Genomic DNA, 26,339 nt, shown 5'->3' with positions numbered 1-26,339 from the left:
TGAGGAAAAGTCTCCATTTTCTCACTGGAGCAAAAGCAGGGCAGATATTAGGGTTAGGAAAATTTAAACTAGGACAGAATATGAGGGACCGAAAATTAAAATAAGATAAAGACACACTTTAGGTTTGGATTTTTAAATTTTTTTAATATTCTTTTTTATTTGGGCTTTAATAAAAATCAGTTAATTCATAAAGAAAAACATTTGCTTTACTATATGCTTTGCATCTGGTAAATTGTTAATATTTTTGAAGACTTGAAGAAAACATTAGGTTTTTGAAACTCATAACATCATAAGTCTTTCAAAAACATGCTGTATTTATAAACATTTGATAATACTAAAAAAAGTGAAACGTTAAGAACACAGAATGACAAAAATGTTGATAATTTTATGCTGTTTTACTTGTATAGTCACCACGTAGAGATACAAACATACAAATATAATCATAACTTGAATAGTTTAAAAAATGCAATGTGCATTAAACATACGAATTCACCAAATGAAAATATGTAGCTATTACTCTACTTATTTCCAGCTAAAACTATTGAAAATCAAGGTTAAAAAAAATACTAAACATAACAAGGCAAACAATTGACTGAGATTAATACAGCTGGCACGATGACAGAAGAACCTGGTGTGGAGTCTCCTGAATCATTGTAAAAGAGTACATTCAGCATCACCAGATGTTCTACCCCATCTGCAACGATGTATTCTGAGATGCTACAAAAGTCTGGGTATCTTCAAAGTTACACAATTCCTGGAGGACAAGATTCCTACAGCCGGCTCTCATTTTCTACACTTTCGACCGCACCGTTCTTCTTCTGAACTACTCCATTTGCATTGCTTGTTTCTTCTAAAACAACTACTAAACTTGACAGAGTTGTGTGAGGATCAAGCAGTTTCAGAAGAGGTATGTCCACCTTTCTCTCTTGAAACACACGGTTCTGAATTGTCATAGCTAACATAGAGTCTATGCCCAAAGATGAAAGTGGTGTATTCATGGTTAGTTCCTTGGGGTTCAATCCAGTGAGGTCACTCACCAGGGAGGTGATGTAGTCTTCCGATTTGAGAAAGGCAGTATCTGGGACTTGAGTTTCCTCAGGGGTTTCAAGCTTGTTCCTGAAATCTTCTGACATAAGTGATATGAAGCGAGTTTTGAGTGAACTTATTCGAGTAAAAACATGATGATATAAAGCTTGAAAGTTCAATTTGACAACAGCTTGCTGTGGGTTATTCGTAAGTAAGCTTTTCCTGAGATACTCATGAATTTCATGCACTTGCAGAATGTCTATACCCTTGGATCTCAGAATGCTCTGGATGTGGTTCTGATTGAGCAGAATGCCAAGGTTCAAAGCACCCCAGTTAATGGATTGGCCTGAAAGCCCACGGTTCCTCCTGTAGAGGCAGAAGAGATCCAGGAAAGAGTTTGCAGCTGCATAGTTTGTCTGGGTGGCATTACCCAGAAAGGAAGCAACAGAGGAGTAGCACACAAAGTAGTCAAGCTCCTGGCCTCTGGTAGCCCAATGAAGATTTAGAGTCCCTGCTACTTTTGGACTCAGCACTTTCTGAAAGTCAGCCAAGGTCAGAACTTCAAGGTGGCCATCGTGTAAAGCAACAGCACCTTGAAATACACCTTTGATCGGAATCCCCACAAAGGTGTTTGCAATGGACTTGAAAGCTTTCTCAACATCCCCGGTCAAAGTCACGTCACACTGCACAAACACTACTTTGCTCCCTTTGTACTGCTGCTGCAAAGCCTTCATCTCTTCTTGCTTCTCATTGCTCAGAATTCTCCTGGAGAGTATTGCAATACACCCTCCTCCATTCTCGGCTATGAATTTCACCGTTTCAAAGCCGAGTCCAGTGAGCCCTCCCACTACTACATAAACAGCATTCTGCTTAAACAGCTGCTTCTGGGGTTGGTACAACGGTATGTCTGATAGCATGCTGATGTCCTTCTGCCTTCTCAGTACAGCAAGGGGGACAGAAGTGCACGTGAAATAGGACATCACAGAGTTTAGCCTTTCAAAGTTCTCCGTCTGCTGAAAAACGGAACCTGAGAGACGTCTAAACCGTTTCATATCCATGGAACTGACCCAGACATGTACAGTCTTCTGCAATTCCTTCAGAGGTGCTTTCTGGAAAACGCTGGCAAGGGTAAGGATGTGGAAGCTGATGTTTTCATGACCAATTTCACTGACATTCTGGATACATTCAGACTGTCGATTGCCACACACGATCACCACATCTTTAAGAAAGTACATGTGGGCCAGATCCTCCCAAGACAGTCTGTTGACAGGAGGAAGAACAACAAGAGCATTGCACAGGTTTATATACTGGAACCTATCAGGGGTGGGCCTCGCAAGGACTGTTCTCCAACCCATCTCTTCTGCTGCTGCACAAAGAACATGGCACAAAACCGATAATGGCTCTGTAGTAATAATTCCCAATGTTCTGCCATGTTTCCCCTTGGGTAATCTCTGAGTGAAGATTTCCCAGGCAATGATGAAGTAGGACACACAAGGGACATTCTGGAACAATGGGAATTTCTTTACATTGAAACAAACTATTCCTGGAATCCGAACCCTGGATGATGCAGCAGTGGGATAACATGAAACCACGTGATCTCCCACTTTTACTTTTTTCACATCAGTTCCTGTTGCTGTTACTGTGCCACTGAAATCAAGAGCTAAAAGTCTGTGTTTGTCTCCTACTTGCGAGTTCCAATACAGTGTATTACCAAAGTTGCAACTAGAAACACTAATGGGAAAATAATCTTCTGAGTGGACACAAATTTTATCCACTTGAATTTCAACACTCTGTTTGTCAAGCTGAGTAGCAGTGCTGGTGGATAGTTCACCAGACAAGTCTTTCGCTGTGTACGGATCAGACGTGTACAAAGTGAACGTCTGTGACTTCTGGAGAGATCTTACAGGTTGGATGTAATCTGCATCTATAAAAGGTGTGTGTCTGATTTCAGACACATAAATTCTTCCTTGGCTGATGCAAACTTCTGGATAATCCCCACCTCTGCATTTGACAAGGACATCTGCTAGCACTGAGATGTCCAGGGAACTGCAAGAGCTGAGGTCAATCAACTGAAATGTGATTTCTGGAACTTCAACAACACAAGTTCTGGTCATGCCATACAGTACAAACCCACAGTTAACGTGGTCTACGTATCTTTCTGTTGTTCTGTAAGTGATCACTCTGACTGAACAGGGGGACGTTTTCTCTCTTAATGCCACCACTACTTGGCGATAGGCTTCACAACACTTTGCCAACTGATCTACCACTTTGCTTGGGAAATCTTCATTTAACTTTTGAATTCCCCACAGGAAGAGAATTTCATCATAATCCTCAACCTCTGCTCTCATTTTATTCATTGTGCAGCCTTCCAAGAGTGCTTCCCAATCTTCATACATAACATATCTTGAAGCAGGATGCAAGTACTTTTTGAGCTGCTCGGCTATACCAAATTTGTCTGCAAACACTAGGACTCTGGGCTTAACCCCCAGATGTCCAATTGTCTGTGAAAGAGAGACTTCCTTCCACTTGTTTTCAAACAGGAACTCGTTGTCTCTGGAAGATGCTTCTTTCATGAAAGTGATAGCAACGCGTTTGAGCTCAGCCAAAACAGAGCCATGTTTGTCCAAAAAGCATCCACAGACCTCTAGGCAGTTCCCAGTGGACTTGCTTGTTCTCATATATATCATCATTTCTTCCTCCAGAGGCCGGAGCACCACCAGACTGCCTATCCCTGAAGGAAAACCTGCTCTGGACTGGAATGTCCTTGAGGTCAAGACAGCAGTCATCTGCAGAAAACAGTCCAGCAGCACTGGGTGGATACAGTAGCTGTACATCTCTCTGATGGTCTCCTTGTTCACCTTTATGCTTGTTATAGCTTCCTTTAGTTCCTGGCAATAATGCACATCACTGAGCTGCCTGAATATGGAGCCATACTGAAAGCCAACCTGAGACAGTGCTTCATAAACCTCCTCTCTGCTAATCACTGATCTGCACCTTTGATAGATGTCTTGGAAGGAGATGGTGCTTTCTTCCACCACAGCTTCAGGTCCTTTTGCCACTTGGCCGGCAGCATAAACTGCATTGGAGGAAGAGAGAATCTCAAAGGCTGTCACATCTTTTTGCAGACTCAGCTTGATACTCAACACTTGGGAACTCTGAGTGAGAACACAGGGGGCAGAAAAAACAATACTCAGCTGGCAAGTACTCAGAGGTACTTTAGGCCTTGAGCTGCTCATCACAGAGGCCAGACCAAGCTCTGCATAAAAAGCACCGGGGACTAAGGCCACCCCATTGTTCTTGTGCTCGTATAAGTATGGTGTTGTGTCCTGAGATAGCAGGCAGCCATACTCCATGTTGTCACTGTTTATGCCATAAATCAAAGGATGACTGGCGTTGACACCCCTTTGGTTTGCTTGTTGATGGGCATTCAGAAAAGCCATGAGTTTTTGGCGATCAAATTGATAGCGTGGAATGGCCACTGGAACACTTTGATACCCATTATAGAAGTGCTGCCACTTGGGATTATATCCCAGTTCAAACAGATTTCCTACCAGGGTGAGGAGCGTCTGATATTCTGCGTCAGTTTCCAAAGAGGAGAACACCTTTGTGCCTTTTCCTAGAGTTTCCTTTATGCTTCGCTGCAATGCTCGGTGAGGACTTATTTCCACAAACACCACGTTTTCCCTGTCTCTAGTTGCACTTTGGATGGCTTGACTGAAAGCAACAGGCTCACGAGTATGCCGGGCCCAGAATTTGCCACAAGCAAAGTCATTTTCAGATGCAGCCACCCCTGTCAGCGTTGAAATCACTTCAATTTCCCCCTTCTGCTTTCCTAAAGGCTCTATCTTCTCCTCCAGCTCCTCAAGTATCATATCCATGCTGGGGCTGTGGTACGCAGCTGGGACATTTAAAACATGAAGGAAGATGTTTCTCTGTCTGAAAGCTTGAGCTAACTCTCTCTGGACAGTTTCCACTGAGTCTACATTCCCAGACAAGGTGCAGGAAACTGGGCTGTTGAAAGCAGCAATGCAGACCTTTCCCGAGTAGGGATGCAGACGTTCAGCAATCTCTTGAACGGGGATGTTTCCAACCACCAACATTCTGCCACTGGCAGTCTTTGCCTGCAGCCTGCTCCGGTGATAAATCACTTGGACTGCATCTGCCAGGGACAGGTACCCAGCAATATGAGCAGCGGCAACTTCCCCCACCGAGTGGCCAACAACAGCAACAGGCTTAATGCCCCAGTACTTCAGGAGGGAAGCTACGGCAACCTGCAGGGTAAAAAGCAAGGGCTGGGAGAGCTCTGGATTCAACAAATCCTGTGGGCTATGATCCCTTGCTGACAGGACGCTGACGGCAGTGTGTTGCCGAAAAAGGTCTTCTATTTCCTTACACTTGTCTCTGAACACTGGCTCTGAGCTCAGCAGAGCCTCGCTGAACTCCTTCAGCGTTACGCCGTTGCCACAGAACACGAACACCAGCTGTGGTTCCACCTTGGACATGGCAGGTTCAGTGCTGGCTGACTTAAGCTCTTGCTGCAAGTGTTGGAGGGAATTTGTGACAAACGCTTTCCGGTACCTATAGTTGGCATGGCTTCTTCTGCAGGCAGAGGTATAGGCCAGGCTTGGGAGAGTCACAGAGTTTCTTGTGCTCAGCTGCTCAGCTGTGTCAGCCATTGTCATCTGAAGGGACTTACTTGATGCTGCTGACAGCAGAAATAATTCAAGGGGCCTCTTAAACGCAGGAAGAGGCTCTGGCTGCTTGACCTGTCTGACTACAATGTGAGCATTGGTTCCTCCAAACCCAAAGCAGTTGATGCCAGCTACTCTTCCATACTCGCTGGATTCTTCCCAGGGCTCTACAGCTGTGGCAACAGCAAGGTTTAGTTTCTCTGTATCGATGCTGCTCATCTCCTTTGAGTAATGCAAGGATGGAACAATCTTTCCATGATGCATCATCAGAAGCACTTTGATTAACCCGGCTGCTCCGGCAGCTGATTCGGTGTGCCCAATATTTCCTTTCACTGAACCAATTTTCAGAATGGAAGCTTGGGAAGACCTGTTTTTACCAATGACACTTCCTAAGCTTTCAGCCTCAATAGGATCTCCAGCAGCAGTTCCTGTACCGTGCGCTTCAATGTACTGCACAACTGAGGGATCGACACGACTTCCGTAAATGCTGCGCAGTAACTTCTCTTGCTCTGTTGGAGATGGTCTTGTGATCGGAGTTGTGGACCTACCGTTCTGATTTACTGCACTGATGTTTATCACACCCCAGATTTTGCTGTAGTCTTCCTTTGCCTGTTTCATAAAAATTAAATTATTTTTAATTAACTCATGCTCTCTCTGTAGAGGACAGAACAAAACAACACAACAAATCCAAGAACTGACAGAGTATGATGCTGACTTCTAACTGTGTGACCCCTGTCCCATGGTAGGGGACGAACATAAATATTTAATGCTCAAGAAACCCTTCATTAATCTTAAACATGAATTGGAAAATCTTCTCTGGAAAAGTAATTATTAGAGCTGAAGATACAAGATAAAGGCAAGCAAACAGTCTTATTTTAGGCTGCTTCACAAGAAAGCTTACCTTTTTCAGTGGTTTGAGGAAAACAACACCGCAGCCTTCTCCCCTTCCATAGCCATCTGCTTTTTTGGAGAAGGGTTTGCTTATTCCCTCTGGAGAGATCATCTTTGCTTTACTGAGAGATACAAAGGTGCGGGGATCTATTATGCAGTTCACCCCACCACAGATTGCTGCCTCACAGTCTCCTGCAGTAAAACAGAAACATACTCATGTTGAGATGGCCCAGGTGATAGACAGAAACAGTAGCAATCCTAATTTCATTGTCCAGCATCTCTTCAGACCCAGTACCTGATTTAATGGCTCGCAAGGCATAGTGCAGAGCAAAAAGAAAAGATGAACAGGCAGTGTCAATAGTCAGGGACGGTCCAGTCAGATTAAATGTGAATGACACCCTGTTAGCAGCAATGCTCATGGCTGTTCCCGTACCATCATAATGATTTATTGCACTCACTGCTCTGCTTGTTACGATTTCATAGTCTCGATTCATAAGTCCTGTAAAATATAAGATATGTGTCAAGTTAACCCAGGCCAACAACAGGGACGTACAGCTCTAAACCTGATGGTGTGTTTTGGTTTTCAGTTTTAATAGTAAACCATGTGGCACCAGTGCTCCTGTGATGAACCTTTGCTTCAACACAAGTCAAAGGCAAAATTATACTGGAAAACAGTATATTGGAAAAAAGTGTAGGCCTGTGCAGAAGCCCAGAAGATAAGGGGCTAATATGTTCATCTCAAACACCGATAGCCAGAGAGCCATGGAGCCAAACAGTGACTGCTGGTAATAACCAAGAACTGTCGAAAGAACAAGATGTGACTGGAGAAGGGGGCCAGAAGGGGACAGAGGTAGAGCAGCACTTTTCTAGGATAAACATCCTTGTTCTAGTCTGTTGAGACACAGTCCCAGAATCACAAAATCACTGAATCAATTAGGTTGGAAAAGACCTCTGAGATCATCAAGTCCAGCCTATGACCGAATACCACCACGTCAACTAGACCGTAGCACTTAAGTGCCATGCCCAGTCTTTCCTTAAACATCTCCAGGGATGGTGACTCCACCACCTCTCCAGCCCATTCCAATATCCAATCACCTTTTTTGTGAAGAATTTCTTCTTAATGTCCAACCTAAACTTCCCCTGGTGCAGCTTAAGACTATGTCCTCTTGTTTTGTCTCTAGTTGCCTGGGAAAAGAGACCAACCCCCACCAGGCTAAACCCTCCTTTCAGGGTGTTGTAGAGAGCGATAAGATCACCCCTGAACCTCCTCTTCTTGAGACTAAACAACCTCAGCTCCCTCAGCCTCTCCTCACAGGACATGCCCTCGAGACCCTTCACCAGCTTTGCTGCCCTTCTCTGGATCTGCCTCAATGTACTTCCTGAATTGAGGGGCCCAGAACTGGACACAGTACTCAAGGTGTGGCCTCACCAGTGCCAAGTATAGGAGAAGAATCACTTTCCTAGTCCTGCTGGCCACACTATTGTTGATACAGGCCAGGATGCCATTGGCCTTCTTGGTCACCTGGACACAGCTGCTTCATGTTCAGCAACTTTGACCAGCACCTCCAGGGCCTTTTCCACTGGGCCACTTTCCAACCACTCTGTCCCCATCAACAAACAAAAGACAGTATCAGCACAGAAGCGGGCACGAACTGTCGACCAAAGGTCAATCTAGTGCAGGGGGGGATCAAGACCACCCAAGACTCACAAACTCTCCAACCCATTTCCAGAAAGGTCTCAAAGAACGGACTGCTCATGATAACTACTTCACATGGAAAGCAAGAAACCTGTCTTCAGGGTGGGGAAACCTGTCTATAAAAAGGTACCCCCACCAAGCCTGGGGGGCACTCCCAGGAATCCGGATGCTGGAACCACGACTGGTGATCTCTTCATCTTTTCTTTTCTTTCTTTCTTTCTTTCTTTCTTTCTTTCTTTCTTTCTTTCTTTCTTTCTTTCTTCCTTTCTTTCTTCCTTCCTTTCATTCTTTCTTTCTTTTTCTCTCTTTCTCTCTCTCTTTCTCTCCCTCTTTCTCTCTTCCCCTCTTTAACTCATCTCTTCCTTTCTCTCTTCACTTTCACCCTACCCCTTTAACCAAAACCACTGCCATGTGCTTATATAGTAGGTCAGGGACTGACATACCAATTGCCATGCCAGCTTTGTAATTTACTAATAAAACTGTGATTTTATGCAGACTGGAGCATTTATGAATCTTGGGTGTTCCCTTCCCCTTAAGGGTGGGACATCACAGCCTGGCTTGGGAGTATCATTCTTGGGAAGGGTTGGGGAGGCAGTTTAATTGTTTCCTGCTTGCACTTCAGTACTTGAAGACAAGAAGAGGAGCACCTAAAAGAGATACAGGAATTGTATCATGAACTTCTAGAGCCTAGTAATTCTCTCCAAAGATAACCAGGAGTACCATAGCACAGTAGCCTTAGATCTCCAGTGCTGGACATATCTGGAAAGTTTATGAAGGAGTGCTCCAGTCTTTGGGAGGCTCCAACACACTTTCTTTGACATGAAATTTTCATCTTACCAACAAAAACACCTGTTTTGGTGCCACTGACAGCTTCTACAGGGACTCCTGCATCCTCCAGGGCTTTGTATGTGCATTCTATCAGTAACTTCTGCTGAGGATCCATGCGTTCAGCTTCCATGTTATTAATCCCAAACAGGTGGTTGTCAAAGGAATTAAATCTAAAATGCACAGACCAGAAAATAGTACAATATATGTTTACTTCTAGACTCACAGTACACATTTTTTGCAATTTCACTAAAAGCAAAGCAACAACTGTTGTTTAGGCCACAATCCCCATTTATGAAATTTAGGAAAAAATGTGTCTAGGCCAAGGATGTTTGATGTCCCACCACAGAAGATGTGTTTTTATCAATGATTATGCATTGCAGAGGTAAGAGCCCACTCCTAGACATTTTTATTTGCATGGTTATTCCACTAGTACCAACAGGACTGCTCAGATTATGAAATGTGCAGAATGAGTCTCCCTCTCCTGTAATGTGGTCTTAGCCAAGGAGTTATAAACAAATATTGTCTTCTACCTTATTTTAAGCCAATACAGACCCATGCTTTACAGTTTACAACCAATAGCTAGAGCATCAGCTCAAGTGTTTCCAAGAGATACCCCTACTTCTCTAACAGCAAATTCCAAATACTTTGTGTGTATGTGTTTCTTTACAAACATCTTCAGAGTAGGCCCACGCTTACAAAAGACCAAGTCCAACCTTAATCTTGTACCCCAAGATCACATTTGTGTGGCCTTCTATCATCCCTTGATTTCAGTGCAGAATTCAATATCTAACATGGGACTAATCACTGAAGGAATTCTGTGCCCTACAATTCAACCCTACCGAGTGTTAATCCCAGAAGCCAATAAGATTTTTTTTGGGCATGTCAACTTCTCATTTCATTAAAGGTCTGCAGCCTGAGCATTTAATTTGAATGTAGAATTCAAATAAAAGACAAATCTGTTGACCATAATAATTTGCTATTCTTCACATCAGTCACAGCCTCTGAACAGCTGTACCCATAGTCTAAGTACAACAAAAATCAGTGGCACAGGGCAGCAGCAGACTCACTCATTGAGAAGAGCAGCTCGCGTTGTACATATTTTTCCTGGCTTGTTATCATCTGGATCATACCACTCTTTGGCATTAAATCTCTCAGGGGGGATTTCCACTGTGCAGTTTTTGCCTTCCTCCAGCACTTTCCAGAAACTGTCAATTCCATCTCCTGTTGTACAAAGTTTTTAAAATAGATTAAATTATGGGCTCCCCCTCCCTCGCAGACTCAGAAATGCACAATCAGCTACAAGGAACTCCCACAGGTAAATCTGGTTGCTTACATAGAATTGCCAGAGAAAGAACAGATCATTCTTTAGTGAGAGGAAATTGAAAAGCATGACTGGTCCCTTCACTGTTTGTCTAAAAGCAAAGGAACCCCACAAAATCCTTAACCACCTTCTCTTCCCCATTTCCCTACTGTCTCACTGCACCCACAGTACATACTGCAACAAAGCAGGAAGTTTTCTTTTAGGAAAACCCAACCTATCCATATTACAGGCACAGCTGGTGATACTGTCTGGCCCTCGATCTGTCCTGTCCCTATGGATGCAGAGTCCTGCACCAATGCACAGGCCCCCAGACAGTGCCCCTGCAGAAAGTTCAAATCATCCCAGACCCATCCAGTTCCTTTGTAGGAGTTTTGTGTGCAGCTCAATGCCCCGCCCACTGCCAGCACTGCACATCGGTCGGTCAGTCTGTCTGTCTGTCTGTCTGTCAGCAGACTAATTTGAACCAACTAGTTTCCACCACAGCACGACCTTTTAAAAACATCCTACAAGTAGAAAAGCAACACATTCTACTAAGGGAGGAACATGTTGTTTTCCTCCATTTCAACACTAATAAATAACTCTGCTTTTCCATGTTCACTCACAGCCAGCTTTGCTTTTACCCCAAACTTACCTCCAGGAAAGTTGCATCCTATTCCAACAATAGCAACTTCGTCTGCAGTCTCAATCTCCATCTTCTGCGCTGCACAATATAGGTGCAGTGTCAGTCAGATCAAACAATTATGCATTTCCCATTACATAAATCTTAGCTTAAAAGGTGAACTTCTCACAAACACATATACCACTTACACTTGTTCAAAGCTTCATTCATCTTAAATGAGCTACTGTTGGTTGTGATGACAACGACACTCCCCACAGGGGACCGGAGCTGTGCTGTATTTTTCTTGCTGTCCCTCCCTTCAGGGGAAAATCCCCCCAAACTCCCTCATTGACAGACACTTCCTTTTTACTGTTTAACCTCTGCTACTCCTGCCAGTTGATCTGCTCTTGAGCCTTTCCTTAGATTAGTTCTGCATTTCTTCTTCTCTACAGAAGTGGCCAGTGCATTGGCCAAGTCAGACTTTCAGCTCTATTGTCTCTATCCTATTCACAAAGCACATCTCCCACACAGACTCTGCAAATTACCACTTTAAACCAGACCATGTAAACAGGTAACCAATGACCAAGTTGCTGAAGGAACAAAAGGTGCATCTTCCACGCTCCGGAAAAGTGCCTGGAAAGCAACACCTCATTCCCTGGATCCCAAGGCTGCCTAGCTTTTGTCTAAAGCAGCTTCATCTGCAGGCACAGGTTGACCCCCACAGACCACAGTGAGAGCCACATGATCTCACTGTTCCTGACAATGCACAGTCTCCAGGTAGCCCCACTACAGCCGTACAAGTAACTGGCTTTCAGCTCATTTGCAGCTCCACAGGGAAAGATTTTTGTTGCAAAACGACTCACAATAATATATTTTTTTTCAATCAATTAGAAAAAAAAAAGTACTTGAGATCAAATTAAATACCTCACTATATAATTGATAAGCGATTTTTTTCCTTAATTCTGGGAAAGGAACTTGTCAGATAAAAATCAGCTCAACTGAACCAATTAGAACTCATTAGGATGCCCACCTCCTCCTGGCATTGCTTCAACCCACAAAGAGGAGAAGATGCCTTTTGAAAGGTTTTGGGAGGTCTTGGCAGTGGGATAGGTTCTCATCTCAGTCATACCACAGAACATCCCAAAGAGCCCTTCTCAGTCACTGACTGACAGCAATGAAGCAAAGATGAGGCTGTTTGACAGCCCCACATATTATTCAGTTATCATTTCTTAGAGGTTTGTTTTGAAAGGTGAAATTAAGAATAACTGCTCAGATTCACACTTTGAAAAATTTACTTCCCAGATCCATTAACTAAGACTGAAAAAGATAAAAAGACACCTAGCAAGAATAAGGAGACCAGAATCTGGCTCTCTAGGAGTAAATTCTATTTTACCAATAATACAAATTCTGAAATGCTATAACAATTGTTTCCTTTTGGTTCTTTCAAAATTGTCTATGATTTCTATGATTCTATTATTTCTTATTTTAATGTAATTGATAAGCTAAAGCTGCAAAGCCCAACAAAGATGCTTTTATCACAAAGGTACTTTTAAGCACTCTTCTTAAGTTAGCACTTAAATAGCAAATAGTAGAAAAATAAGGGCCTCCTGACTATAACATAAACCACGTCTTTGGCATCTAGAGAGTTATCCAGTGAGCCATATAACTCTTACCTTATAACTTCCCCGTAGGGTGGAGTAATTGTCTGAGTCTGTGGAAGAAGTTTATATAGGATTCTGTCCAGTTTCTCATTCAAATACGCATGCTAAAATGTTAACGCCTTTCAGAGGAAAAAAGCAAATGAGTAATGTGGTTAGTCAGTGACCCCTACCAAAGTTCAAAACTACTTCTCTGAAGTAGTAAATTCTTGGTCATCTGGTCTCACACTAGAATAAGTATAAAATTTCTGTCTTATTTAACTTTTTACCATCAGCAAAACAATTAATTGGAGATATCTTGCCATGAAATAGCCCATAAAAATTTTAAGGATACGATTTAAAAGACTCTGTCTTTAAATTAACAACTCAATTTGGTTTGTTCTTAATATCAAGAAATCTGAACTAGTGTTTAAAGACCCATCCATTTATTGAAGGCATCATTTCTGAATACAAAGCACAAACTCTTTATAAACTTGTCCAGTAGTCTCTGCTAGACACCTTTTTCACTATCCCTCATCTGATTTTACCCCAATCACCCAAACTCATCTTTCTCCTCTTCTGAGTTTGTAATGGAATCACAGGGTTGTATTCATATATGGTTAACGTTTTTCCTGGTTGTGGGACCCAGCTCTTTCCAAAAAGACTGCAAAAAAACATTGTGCTGAGAATAAACAGTTTATTCTGACACTGAATAACTTCATAACCTGCTCTGAAAAACTCAAATTCTTCTCTGCATTTCATAGCTGAAAATCTCAGTCACTCACTTTTCTGTATTTTGAGGGGTTTGGGAGTTATTCAATGATTTCTTAATTTAATTAACCCACTTCTCTGATATCATTATGAGGCTTATTCACAAGATGGCTAGTTTGGTACTGATTTGATAATCTCCATGTTTTACACTGGTTTAAAGAATGCCCTTGTTAGTACTGGCACCGTTAACATCCCCTGGCAGAACAGAATGTGGGTTCATCAGGTGAACTAGGAATGCACCATGGAACCTCCATTATAGTTTCACTATTAGCATCTGGAAACAATAGATGCTAAGCCATATTTTGAGGTACTGGTTAGGTATTGGTATAATATTGAAATGAATCCTGCATATCTGTGGCCATTAACTTCAATGCAAGCTAAACCAATCTGAACACCAGTGACCCAAACACAATATGAACAATGCAAACACTAGTGCAGGACAAAGAAAGTGTTGTTTATGTCATTGGTTCAGAAGGTAAGACTTGTTTATATTTACCAGTGCGTTGCCTGAGTGCTGATGACTTGCGCTAGTCTCATCATAGCTGGAGTATATTAATAAACCCAAATGATTGCTCAATCCTTCTGAGCAACACCAGAAAGAGAAATAGGAACTAAGTATGGAAGCACATGTAGCAATAACAGATTAAGTCTGTTACTAATGTAGGAAGCCTATTTATAACTGAATTTTAAGTTGGTTCGTCATCAAGTTTCATCATATTTCCTCTAAGCTTTAAAGTAAAAAGTTCAAAAGAGAAACAAAGACCTGTCATACTGGAGGCACTACATTTGTTTTGCCTTCAATGTCATTACAGTATCCATCTCTGAACCAAACCTTTGGTTTGTTCTATCTGTATCTATGTCTGATAATTCCAAAAGGACAAATAAAATATGTACATATTTCCCCCAGTTTTCAAACTAGCTGCCAAGACTTAGATATAGGAAAATATCTATTTATTTGCTTAGAGTTCATTATTTCAATCAAGTTTTTCCTCTCTTCTCATGGGAAAATATGCATGAGTGAAGTACCTGTGGGACTGGATTTCTTTCAGAGATAACACAGAGAAAAAGGGGGGGAAAAAAGTCTTTTGGAAGGTTTTTAGTTCAAAGTAGATATTAAGACTAAAATACTTGTAGGTTCCCTGTTTCCATCAGGACACAAGAAGGATTACTACACAAATCACTAGAAGTTATTTCTTCACTGAAGCAGTGCTCTGACAAGCCAGGAGGTGGTAACACAAATATCTCATTCTGCATTATCATGAAAACCTAATAAGAAAAGGCACTGTCTCCTGGGCAAAACAATTTTCAATCAGTCAAATCTGAAAAATTAGCTTTGTACATAATTACAGTTAACAGATATTTGTGTGGTATTGAATGAGGGAGCATTATTTACCTTTTTCATTATACAGCTATGAAGTTTTCCAGTACACTGTTATTATCCCTGGTTTTGTTATTGTTATAGCAATGATAATGACACCAAGCATGGCAGGGTTCTGCTATGCCAGTAGCTATACTAATCCATAGGGAGAAAAAGGTGCCACCACAAAGAGTAATATGTGTGACAAACCCAAGTTCTTTTCATTACTTTCCAGTGCTCTGCACTATGGGGCTAGACAGGAGGAACAGAAGGAAAGGGAAGAGCAGCTCCTGATCTCTACATTATTTTTCTTGGATTTTTTTTTCCCCACTTTAGTACAAATCCCATGTATGATTCCAAAAATAAGCCTTTTATATGACAGTAAATGATTCAAAGCTATCTGCATGAATTTGCTGAGAGCCTGAAACAATAAAGTGTCCAGGCCCTGCCCCATTCAGTCTAACTGTGGAGAGTTTGGTGCCATTGCTCACAGTCTGAAGATGGACAAAAGCAACCATTTTTCTGATGATCAACAGGTAGAAGAGAAGACATGACATAATAGTATGAAGATCTCTGCCAAATTTTCCAAAAATCTGAATGATAAAGAAAGGATACAGCACAAGAGGATTTGTCTTAACTTCTTAGAGGCAGAATCTGGAAGCTATATGCCTTGCACAAAGTCTGAACATTGCTGGCCCATGAATAGGGTTCATCTCATTTAGCCTGAGCCACCTATTGTTAGGCACATCATCTGTGCTAGCCATATAGCTTTCTTCTCCAAAGACATTAGAGAAAAAGCCTGCAGTGGGAAAATCAGGTCAACTCAGATGGTTAAAGTTATATAAAACCACTTTCACTGGCAAGAACAGTAGAACAATAATTTCCCTGTACATACTCAGTATTCCTGTTCATGTATGCGAGGATGCCATTAATTTTTTTTACCATACACTTAATCCGAGATGTGAAATAGGATGGTTATCTAACAAGACTTTCAGTTTCCTTTTCTGAATTACAGCTTCTCATAAAGAAATACCACTTTCTCTATTCCTGATGTTGCATTGAACTATTTAAAAATGTTTCCCTGACAATTCCACTATTGAGTAACTGCATCTGGTATCAAGGCTTAAATTGAGGTGTTTAAGCTGTTATTTTTTTTAAAAAATGGAACATACCTGTGTTAAATAAATAGGTATACTTTAAAAAAAAAAGGTAAAACTAGCCTTGAACAACTGGAAAAAGCCATGTGTAGCCTTTACAGTAAACATAAGAAGCATTTTCATAGAATCATAGAATATCAGGTTGGAAGGGACCTCAGGGATCATCTGGTCCAATCTTTCTTTGCAAAAGCACTGTCTAGACCAGATGGCACAGCACCCTGTCCATCTGAATCTTAAAAATGTCCAAAATTGGGAAATTCACCACTTCCCTGGGGAGATTATTCCAATGGTTGGTTGTTCTCACTGGGATAAATGTTCATCTTGTGTCCAATCAGAATCATTCCAGGAGTAATTTGTATCCATTACCTCTTGTCTTTTCCACTTGATTGTAAAAATCAAGTCTCTGTCTTCTTTGCAGCCACCCTTTAAACACTGGAACATGGTGAAAAGGTCTCCCCTAAGCCTTCTTTTCTCAAGGTTGAACAAACCCAGTTCTTTCAGCCTTTCCTCACATGGCAGGCTTCCCAGTCCTTGGATCATCTTTGTGGCCCTTCTCTGGACCCTCTGCAGCCTGTCCCCATCTTTTTTGTGTAATAGGGAGAAAAACTGAACACAAAATTCCAGGTGTTACCTGGCAAGTGCTGAGTAGAGTGGAATAATCACATCAATGACATCTTTATCACGGCTGCTGATGCCCTTGTTGATGCAGCCCAGGATCCTGCTGGCTTTCTTTGTTGCAGCAGACTGTGCATAACATTGAACCGCTTGTCCATCTGGACCCCCAGGTCCCTTCCACCAGAGTTTCTCCACAACAGCTGGGTAAATCCCAACCTGTGTTGCACTCCTGGATTATGCTTTCCCAGGTGCAAGACCTTACACTTGTCTTTGTTAACTTCATAAGGTTCTCAGTAGCTCACTCTTCCAGCCTGTCCAGGTCTTCCTGCAGGGTGGCTCTCCATTCCAAAGTGTCCACTTCTCCACTCAGTTTGGGGGAAGCAATCTTCATCAGGGTACACTTGATCCCATCATCCAGATCACTTATGAAGATATTAAACAGTGTTGGGCCAAATATTGATCCCTGAGAGACTCCACCATGACAGGTTCCCAGTTTGAAAAGGAGCTACTTGCCACCCACCTCTGGGTGTAGCCTGTCGGTCAGTTCCCATCCACAACATGGACTCCTCCTCTAGGCATCAGTCGCTCTGCAAGGAAGCTGTAGGAAACTATTGAAAGTCTTGGAGAAATCCAGGTAGACAATGTCTACCACTTGTCCCACATCAACTGAACAGGCTACTTTGTTGTAGAAGGTGATCAGGTTTGTCAAGCACAATTTGCCCTTGGTGAACCCATGCTGGCTTTTCCCAATGATGTGCTTCATCTGATAGCATTCATTCCATAACTTTCCCAGGGACTGAAGTAAGACTGATGGGCCTATGATTTCCTGGAGCCTCCTTTAAGCCCTTCTTGTAGATGCAGGTGACACTAGCCTTCTTTCAGCCTTCTGGGTTGCCCCCAGTCTCCACAACTTCTCAAAGCTTGTGGAGAGTGGCCTCACAGTGACATCAGCCAGCTCTCTTAACACCCTTGGGTGGATATTGGCAGGGCCCACTGATTTGGACGGGTCAAGGCAATAGTTCACACACCAGCTCTTTGTTCACTGGTGGTGGGTCTGTGTTCTCATCAACCTGGATTTTTGTTCCCAAGGCCTGAGGCCCAACAGTGCTGGTAAAGACGGAGCACTGAGAGCATTGAGAGCATTGAGAACCTCTGCCTTTTCAGCGTTGTTGGTGTCTAATTCACCTCTCCTCGCCAATATTTCCCTTCTGTTTCTGCTTGTTGTTTACATACCTGAAGAACCCTTTCCTGTGTTTTTTGGCATCTCTGGCCAATTTCAATTTGACTGAGCTTTTGCTTTTCTAACTGCATCTCTGCACACCCTGGCAATGCTCTTCTAATCCTCAATGGGTATTCATTCACTTTTCCATCTCTGGTATGCGTCTCTTTTGGTTTTGAGCAAATGCAGAAGCTCTCAGTTAAGCCAAGGGGGTCTCTCATTGCACCTACTTCGCTTTCCTTTAGAGGGGATGAACTGTTTTTGTGCTTCCAGGACAGCATTCTTGAAAAACTCCTAGCGCTCACTAGCTTCTTTATCCTCCATGGAAGCTTCCTACATAATCCCTCTCAAGTGAGTTCTGGGTGAGTTAAAGTTTGCTCTTCTAAAATCTAAACCTTTTATCTTAGTACTAACCCTCAGCATGCATAACATGATCCCAAACTCCACAATATTGGGATCACTGTAACCAAGGCTATCACTAACATTGCAATATAACAATAAAACATTACAAGGAATTACAAAGCAGATTTTCTTGGTTTGTGAGTAGCAAGTCCAGCAGTGCCTCATTTCTGGTTGGCACATATAACACTTGTATAAGGAAGGAGTCCTCTATGCATTCCAGGTACTTGATGGATAACGTGAGCTACTGTATTGTCCTTCCAACAAATCTCTGGGTAGTTGAAGTCCCCCAAAAGAACCAGGTTCCTTCAACCTGAAACTTGCTTAAGTGACTCAAATATTGCACCAGCCTTATCATCCTGGTTTGGAGGTTGGTAGCAGATCCAAAGGATCTAGCCAACCGCAAGATCCTCCTTGGAGATGAGCCCTCTGATCTTGATCCAGAGGTATGCTATAGGACTTCAACAGTCAATGTTGTTGACTTCTGTATATTCAGGTTCTCCTTATCATAAAGCATGACTCCTCTTCCTCTTCTTCTCTTCCTGTCTTTACGAAACAGTCGATAGCCATCTGTCATAATACTCCAGTCATGTGAATTGTCCCACCATGTTTCAGTTATTCCTACGATATCATAACTTTCTGACTGATGCACGGAGTTCCAGTTCCTCATGGTTGTTCCCCAAGAAGCATGAATTGGTAAACACACACTTGAGGGGTGAGGTGGCTGTCTTCTGGATCTCATCTGGGCAGTTAGATAAGGAAAATTTGTCACTGCTCTGGTTGGCCTGACTTATTACCCAGTTGGTTGCAATGGCATGAGTGTTGCCACTTTGGACCCCGCACTCATAGTCCTCCAGTTTAAAGTCAACCTCACCATGTTGTCCAGCCTGCTACCAAAGATTGTCTTGCCTCTTCTAGACAGGGCAACCCTAATCCTAACCCTAACCCTTCCCGAGCTGTCTACAGTCATCAAAGAATGTCCTGTTGTCAGACCAGCAGACAGGTGCCTCAATGCCCCTTAACAGAGCATCACCCACTTCAAGCACTCTTCAACCATTTCTTTTTGTGGTATCCACTGTGTGCTGTTGGTACAGTTTCTCTTTGCAGACCTTGCTCATGGGTATCTACAGCTGTTAAAGCTTCATATGTGGTTTTGGTTGTAATGCTGCAGGGTGGGGAATGAAGCAGAGTCCGACTTTTGTAGGTCACCAGGGCCAAAGACGCCTCATTCTCTGTGGTGTCTGTGAGAGGTGTATGGTTCTGAAACCACTTATCTATCTCTGTCTCAGCCCCTCTAATACTGTGCAGCCTTTTAACTGTTTCCTGCACCTCAGCCACCCAATGCAACATGCCTGTATTTGCAGGTACTTATCTTTAGTCTGGGAGAGGGGTTTGGGAACTCACTGCAACCTACTGTCTGTACTGAAGTCTCCTTCCTTACCAGCTCCATCTGCATGGAAGCATCAGACATCTCAGGGGGTTTCTCTGTAGAAACCCTGGTTTTATATCTGAGGCAAGGGCCCACCATTATGGTAGAGACCTAGAGCAGTTCCCTGGGCTGTGGGCTTACAAGCAGGGTGCACAGCCCTTCTCACGTGCCCTTCTTTGCAAGCTGCTGCACTCAATCCCTGTGCTGCAGCCTCTAAATCCCTGTTTGCCCCCTCAATCCCCATCTGCCCATCCTGGTCGCAGCACTCCCCAGAGCCATTTCAATCCCCCACAGTTGCTCCTGGCAAGGCCTGAGCTGCATAAGCCTTTCTCACGAGAGCTGCCATCTGCAGGCAGGAGCTCTCTGCCCTGCCTTGTGTCCCCAGCACCAGGAACCCCCTGTACCCTTTGATCAACCCTCAGCCACGGGACTTACCATTGCTGCTGCTGCACGCCTCACCGACTTTCCTTAATATTCAAGAGCAGATCATTTATACTTTCCCCAGCATTAAATTATTGAACAATAAGATTTCTAATGCAAAAATAAATTGTGTACATTTTAATCTAGCCTGCAACCAAAACAGTAATAAGCAAAACAGAAGCTCTCTATTTGACAGCTAACAAATTGTAGCCTGAGGCTTCGACTAACAGCTCAACAAAGTCAACACTGTTTCTTTAAGAAAAGCTGTTTTTCTTCCCAGTCCCTATAAACCTGTTAGCAGCCCTCAGCTGTGGATTGGCCAGCTGTTACAGGATAACAGACAGCAAACAAGATTTCACAGAAATTGCATCTTCTGGCAATTAGCAAGGGTCTTACGCAAGTGGCGAGACAACCATATAACTCTGTTTAAATATACACATATCATCATCATGGCTAGGCTTCACGAACAAAGATTTGGGGAGGGCTCTGCCCACATTTGCTACAAGCACGCTGGTGGCTAAAAAGGCCAATATGAGATAGACAAGTCCAGCTGCAAAAGGCACAGCAGAAAGACTCCTTAGGTGGTATCGGCAAGACATGGTTCTTTCTGCGTTGTCTTTTCTCCTCAAGAGTGATTCTGCGTGTGTTCTTAATATACACATGTATTACTGAAGGGAGTCTCTAAGTAGCCAAATGTGCAGGTTGTTTTGTCAGTCTTGTAGGCAGCATTAACATATTGACCTGTTTTAAGAAATTTCACATACATTCACACACAGAAGAATGCACACACCCCCCAAAGATACATGAGATCAGGAATGGCAAATGGCTAATGTTAGCCAAAAGAGAGATAACTAAACTCAAAGAATTAAATAATCCTTGTTAAAGACAAACAAATAATCCTTGCAGGACCTCAGATACATCAAGTACACACATTCATATTTTCAGTTAAAAAAAGTAATCAGTCAACATATAAATGCCTATGTAGATAAGCACTGCACAGTAGAGATACCTCTGGGACTAAGAAGTGGGCAGACTAAGAGACAGAGCTTCTCACTAACAAAAGAATTACTAAGATGTACTATGCATTATAGGCTTCTAGCAAAGTAAACTAAGATTCACATCAGACTTTTGCAGTTCAGGGTACAGTTTCAATATTTATTTGTAATTTTTAACAGCACTATCTCCAACACACAGAACAACAGCCCAGAAGAAAGACTATTGGTGACTCTTCCACCCATCAGGTCTTGCCTCCCTGACTTCTTGCTTCCCTGCAAGCATTACTAATTGGCATGTCAACAAAAGTTGTGGGTAATGCAATTTTTCATAGAATCACAGAATGGTTCATGCTGGGAGGGATCTCTGCAGAAGATGTGGTTCAACTCCCCTGCTCAAGCAGGAACACCTAAACTTGAAGCTTGTCAACAGAGTTCTGTGAAAACTAGAAAGTTGAAGTGAGGCTCCAAAACACATTAGTAACAGGAGTAGAAAAAATTACTAAATAAGTAATTCCAAGGTGTAGATACCAGTATGCAATGACTCTTATTTTCTGTACTCTGTGCTGCACTTCAACAACGATTAATTTTGTTTTCTGATTAAAAATATCATACAAAGCATGTGTTCGTGTACCATTATCAATAGGAAGACAACACAGACTACATCCAGATAAAAATTTCAAGATATAACTCAGGATTTCAATGAATATTTGGGACTTAACAGATAAATTTAATTAAAAACAAAACCAAACCAACAAACAAAAAAACCCAAACTTGCTCACCCAGCAGCCTGGAAGGTGAACTGACAAGATACCTTTATCTGCAACTTAAAAAATCTCTGAGTTACTATTGTTGCCATCCTGTTCACAACCAAAAGTAAGATGAAAAAGTAAGCATCACATTCTAGCAAGCCTATGAGGTTCTAGAAAGACACACTAGACACTCCCATGAATTCAATCTGTTTAAACAGGCCCAGAGCACAGACACATGTGGATTATTTCAAAACACAGAACTGATAACATTCATTTAGTTTAACTTTGCGGGCACAGAAGATGGCGACACATATTTTCAGCCATTAGCTGGAGCTAATAAATTGCTCATCACAATGAGGGTCCAAGTCATCTGACACATCTAGGCATCAGGGCATCACTAGGAAGAGCTTGTACCATCTACATTGAGTTATTTTGCTATTGGAGTCCTTAGCTGTTTCTTGATTCAGAACCAGAATAAATCATTTTCACCTCCTAAATTAACACCCTAGCTGCTAGGCTGCAGAGCCAAGCTCCTTTGTGCTTGCCCTCTTGACAGCATCTTTGATATCCTTATGCAGCCACTCAGCTGAAGGGACTCATGCCCGTGCTCTACCCTTCCTGGGCAGGGGCTGTAAGCAAGAAGAGGTCATTGAAGAAGTTGGCACCTCTTTACCCAGTTGCTGTTCACTTCTTTTTAACTCCAGGTACACAGAAGTACCCATCTGCAGCCTGCAAAACATGAGAGGATTGATGCCACCCAGCTTTGTCATTTCCTCTTGTTTACTGGTAGGTAGGACTTCTTCCCATTCCTTAATGGGAATGTGTGGTTTAGCCATCTGAAGCTCCCATTTCCTCACACCACTGGGGGACTATAGCCACCTACCTCTAGCTTCTGGATTCCCTGCTGAAGTCTGTAAACCTATCAGCTAGGTGAGTGTCTACCATCAAAGTCCTAAAGTGCACTTACCCACCAAATGACAGTTTATCCCCCTTTCTGGCTACAGTCTTCTTTACAAATCCACAGTTCTCCCTAGCAAGCAAGTTCAAAATGTCAGGTCCCAAAGTTTTCTATTTACCCTTTCCTTTTCCCAGTAGAGTAGTGGGAGTCTACAACAGAATTCTTACACTGCTGGGAATATTTGGAAATTTCTGCTGTGCCAGGGGGAAAATGTCTGCTGTGCTAGAGCCCAAAGAAAAAGGTGTGATTATATTTGTTCCCTCTACATAAAGAAGATGGACACAAAGGGATAGAAGGTTCTGATCAAGTACAGTTAGGCAGAAGTTGCTCCAAAAATTCCGAGTTCAGTGTAATGGTTTTTGCTGGGATAGAGTTAAATTTCTTCATAGTATGAAGAAATATATGGTGCTGTGTTTCGAATTTGTGCTGAAAATAATGCTGATAACCCACTGACGTTTTAGTTACTGCTGAGCAGAGCTTACACAACATCAAGGTGTTCTCTGCCCCTCACACTGCTGTGCCAGTGAGCAGGCTGCAAGTGCACAAAAAGTTGGGAGGGGACACATCTGGAACAGTTAACCCTACCTAACCAAAGGGATATCCCATGCTATAAGACATCATGCACAACAATAAAAACTGGGGGGAGGCTGGTGGCAGGGGCTACTGCTCAGGGACTGGCTGGGCATTGGTCTGTTGATGGTGAGCAATTGTTTTCATTTGCAATGGTTGTTTTTCTTGGATTTTATTTTCCTCTCTCTGTTGGTTTACTCTTTTTCTTTCCCTTAAAATTTTTTAAATGTTTTTCTAATTATTAAGCCGTCTTTATCTCAACCCATAAGTTTCTTTGTCACTTTTGCCCTTCCTATTCTCCCCACCATCCCACCAGCAGGAAGTGAGCTGGCAGCTGTGTGGTGCTTAGTTGCCAGCTGGGGTTAAACTACGACATTCACATGGGAGAGAACCCAAAAAGGAAGTGCCCATCTCCTCACGTAAGTCTTAAGAAAAGGCTAGTAGTAGTAACTTCTGATTTCTTCAGTAATGGTATAGACACAGTTCATCCTAACCTGTGGCAGAGGAATGAAATACTGACCAATGTCCTTTCTAATCCTATGATGGTCTGACAATGGTCAGACTCAATGCTTTTCAGGAGTAGACGACAATAAAGAAATATCTTTCTGTGCCAGATTTGCAGAGAGGGCAATAGAACAGAAATGGCCCAGCTGTGTCCACCATAATCTGAAATTGCGGAGATAATTCCTTCTGCCAAGCAAACCTAGACTAACTTTTCTTTAAGATTGCTAAGACTCACAATACAGCCTGACAGTGACATGCACCAGCACCCCACAGAGGTCTGCCACAGAGCATAAGGACTTTACGACAGAAGCAAGATGGGTAAGTAAAAGCCTGCATGCAGCTTTGAGATAAACAGTGAAGGGGAAGATCCAGGTGCCTCCCTTTTGTTCATGTAGCTCAGCGGTCACCCTGAAGGAAGTGGTCAAGGGGTCTCAGGCAAGAGATGCAAGAATTCTGCAAGTTTGACTTTTGGCATTGCTTGTAACCATGAATCCTCTTACAGCTCAGATGTCATCTGATACCTGTACACTGGTTTTACTATACAACACACTACATAAAACAAAGAGCCTATGGCTTCCCACAGTGTCAAAAGTTCACTGGCTATTTTCCCTCCCAGTCTGTGGAGGAGGTTTTTTCTGGAGCAAGCCATGTTCATGGGTGTGACAGAGACTGGGCTGAGGACTGAGGACAAGGACTCCCCCTGCTGCATTCAAAAATCACTAAGAAATTACATTATGCTGCCTTGAAGAACTGGGTCTGTCCTATGGGGGGAAAACAGTTTCTCTTTGAACATAAAATAAAAACATTCATAACATTCAGTGTTGATACAGTTAAAGTGCAAAATGTCATAACCTTGTAATTGCCTACAACCAAAACTACAGACTTTAGACTGAAGTCACATTAAAACAGTTTCCAAAAAAGTTGTTTTCCCTTATTATACCGAAATATTGAGCAAAGTTCAAATTATTTAGGATTTCTTCTGAGAGCTGTAGAAAAGCTTCAAGGTGCCAAGTGAAATGGCATTTTTAACTAATAATAATCTCCCACACATTTTCCAGAATGACCAAAAAAATCCAACTGAAAATCAAGAGATGAATCAAAAAGCCCCTTTGAACTTTCAAAATCACAGAGAAGATCCCATTCAGAGACAGATATTATGCTCTAAATGAAAGCATAAATAATATGATGCACACTTGAAACAATTTTCCTGTAAAGGAGAATTACCCTGCTTATCCCTCACCAGGGCTATGTTCTCTTGCATATCTTGTGCAACAAGAACTTTCTGAGAGGGCAATCACAAAACTGAGAAAGAAAGACAGGTAATTAGAGATGTTCAAGGAGTCTTTAGGAGAGGAACAACAGTGCACTGCTGTGCCAAAAATAATTGCTCCTTTGGTCTGCCTGTCTCTTGAGGTCCTGTTCCACATTAATTAACAGTCCTCCCAACGAGGAAGAATCGGTTGGTTTCTTGGTCTTTTGTTTATTGATTTTTTTAACTCAAGCTATTCCCTTTAAGCATGAGATCTCAAAGCAATTTGAAATAGAACAGTCTGGGCTGGAAGGGACCTTTAAAGGTCATCTAATCCAAGCCCTCTGCAATGACCAGGGACATCTACAACATGATCTGGCTGCTCAGAACCACGTTCAATCTGATCTTTATTGTTTCCACAGCTGGGGCATCTAACACCCCTCTGGCAACCTGTTGCCATGTTTCAACACTCTCATTGTAAAAAACTTCTTTCTTATATCTAGTATGAAGGTACCCTCTTTTAGTTTAAAACCATTACGTCTTGTCCTATTGCTACAGACCCTATTAAAAAGTCTGTCCCCATCTTTCTTGTAAGACTCCTTTAAGTATTGAAAGGCCACAACAAGGTCTTCCCAGAACCTTCTCTTCTCCAGGCTGAACAAGCCCAGCTCCCTCAGTCTTTCCTCACAGAAGAGTTGTTCCATCACTTTGATCTTTTTTGTGGGCCTCCTCTGGACTCACTCCAACAGGTTTGTGTCTCTCCTGTGCTGAGACTCCAGGACTGAGTGCAGTATTCCAGGAGGGTATGAAAGATTAAGTGATGCACTTCGCTCATAAGAGAGAAGTGCCAATATATTTATTGATATAAACCAGGAATTTAACAAAGCCTGATACTAAAAGTGACAATGATGTAACAAGATTTAATGGCAAGTTACACATGATTTTTTACTGCATAGAGGACAAAACTGTCAGGCCCACCCTCCTGTTGAGCCATGAGGTTCAGAAAGGATCCCCTTGCTTCTAAATTCCCTTCTGACTTAGTTCCAGACTTGGTCAATGGTTTATGTCTAGAAGATTATCTGGGCACAATCAATCCTTATATCACTTAGCTATGATTTCAAAGTTTAGCATGCTATTAATCACTTACCAAGAATCTGTTGCAGCAAGGAATCTCTCAGCCACAAGGAGTAACCTTGGGAGGCGTTTCCTATTCAAGGGAAGATCCTGGTATGCAGTCTGCTGCCGTGCAGGACAGTTCA

General features: G+C 42.5%; 2 protein-coding genes across 4 annotated transcripts in view; one reads left to right on the top strand and one right to left on the bottom strand.

The window, feature by feature from the left end:
* Positions 1-26,339, top strand: part of LOC127477670 (patched domain-containing protein 3-like) — a 65,639-nt gene that overhangs the window by 21,652 nt on the left and 17,648 nt on the right. The gene's annotated exons all lie outside the window — the stretch shown is intronic.
* Positions 169-26,339, bottom strand: LOC127477649 (phthioceranic/hydroxyphthioceranic acid synthase-like). 3 transcript variants are annotated; one of them, XM_051802242.1, is made up of 9 exons: positions 26,228-26,339; positions 25,072-25,133; positions 12,725-12,831; positions 11,085-11,153; positions 10,200-10,353; positions 9,142-9,302; positions 6,904-7,107; positions 6,619-6,800; positions 169-6,326 (listed from the first exon to the last, which is right to left on the bottom strand). In XM_051802242.1, exons 4-9 carry the CDS (start codon positions 11,143-11,145, stop codon positions 771-773), a joined length of 6,318 nt encoding a protein of 2,105 aa, XP_051658202.1. In that variant the 5' UTR covers positions 11,146-11,153; positions 12,725-12,831; positions 25,072-25,133; positions 26,228-26,339; the 3' UTR covers positions 169-770. The 3 variants fall into 3 exon arrangements, with proteins under 3 accessions (XP_051658202.1, XP_051658201.1, XP_051658200.1); XM_051802241.1 differs by lacking the exon at positions 25,072-25,133; XM_051802240.1 differs by lacking the exons at positions 12,725-12,831; positions 25,072-25,133; positions 26,228-26,339 and adding an exon at positions 11,261-11,298.

This window comes from Manacus candei, unplaced genomic scaffold (genome assembly GCF_025592945.1).
Source record: "Manacus candei isolate 608988 ecotype Guabito, Panama unplaced genomic scaffold, ASM2559294v1 h1tg000056l, whole genome shotgun sequence".
Lineage (NCBI taxonomy): Eukaryota > Metazoa > Chordata > Aves > Passeriformes > Pipridae > Manacus > Manacus candei.
This window is presented reverse-complemented; position numbering and strand designations above follow the sequence as displayed.

Coding starts and splice junctions, on each gene's coding strand:
- LOC127477649 (XM_051802240.1), bottom strand. CDS start 11,282: ATGAATGAAGCTTTGAACAAGT. Junction 11,154..11,260: donor GAATGAAGCTTTGAACAAGT/GTAAGTGGTATA, acceptor TATATTGTGCAG/CGCAGAAGATGGAGATTGAG. Junction 6,801..6,903: donor CTTGCGAGCCATTAAATCAG/GTACTGGGTCTG, acceptor GTTTTACTGCAG/GAGACTGTGAGGCAGCAATC.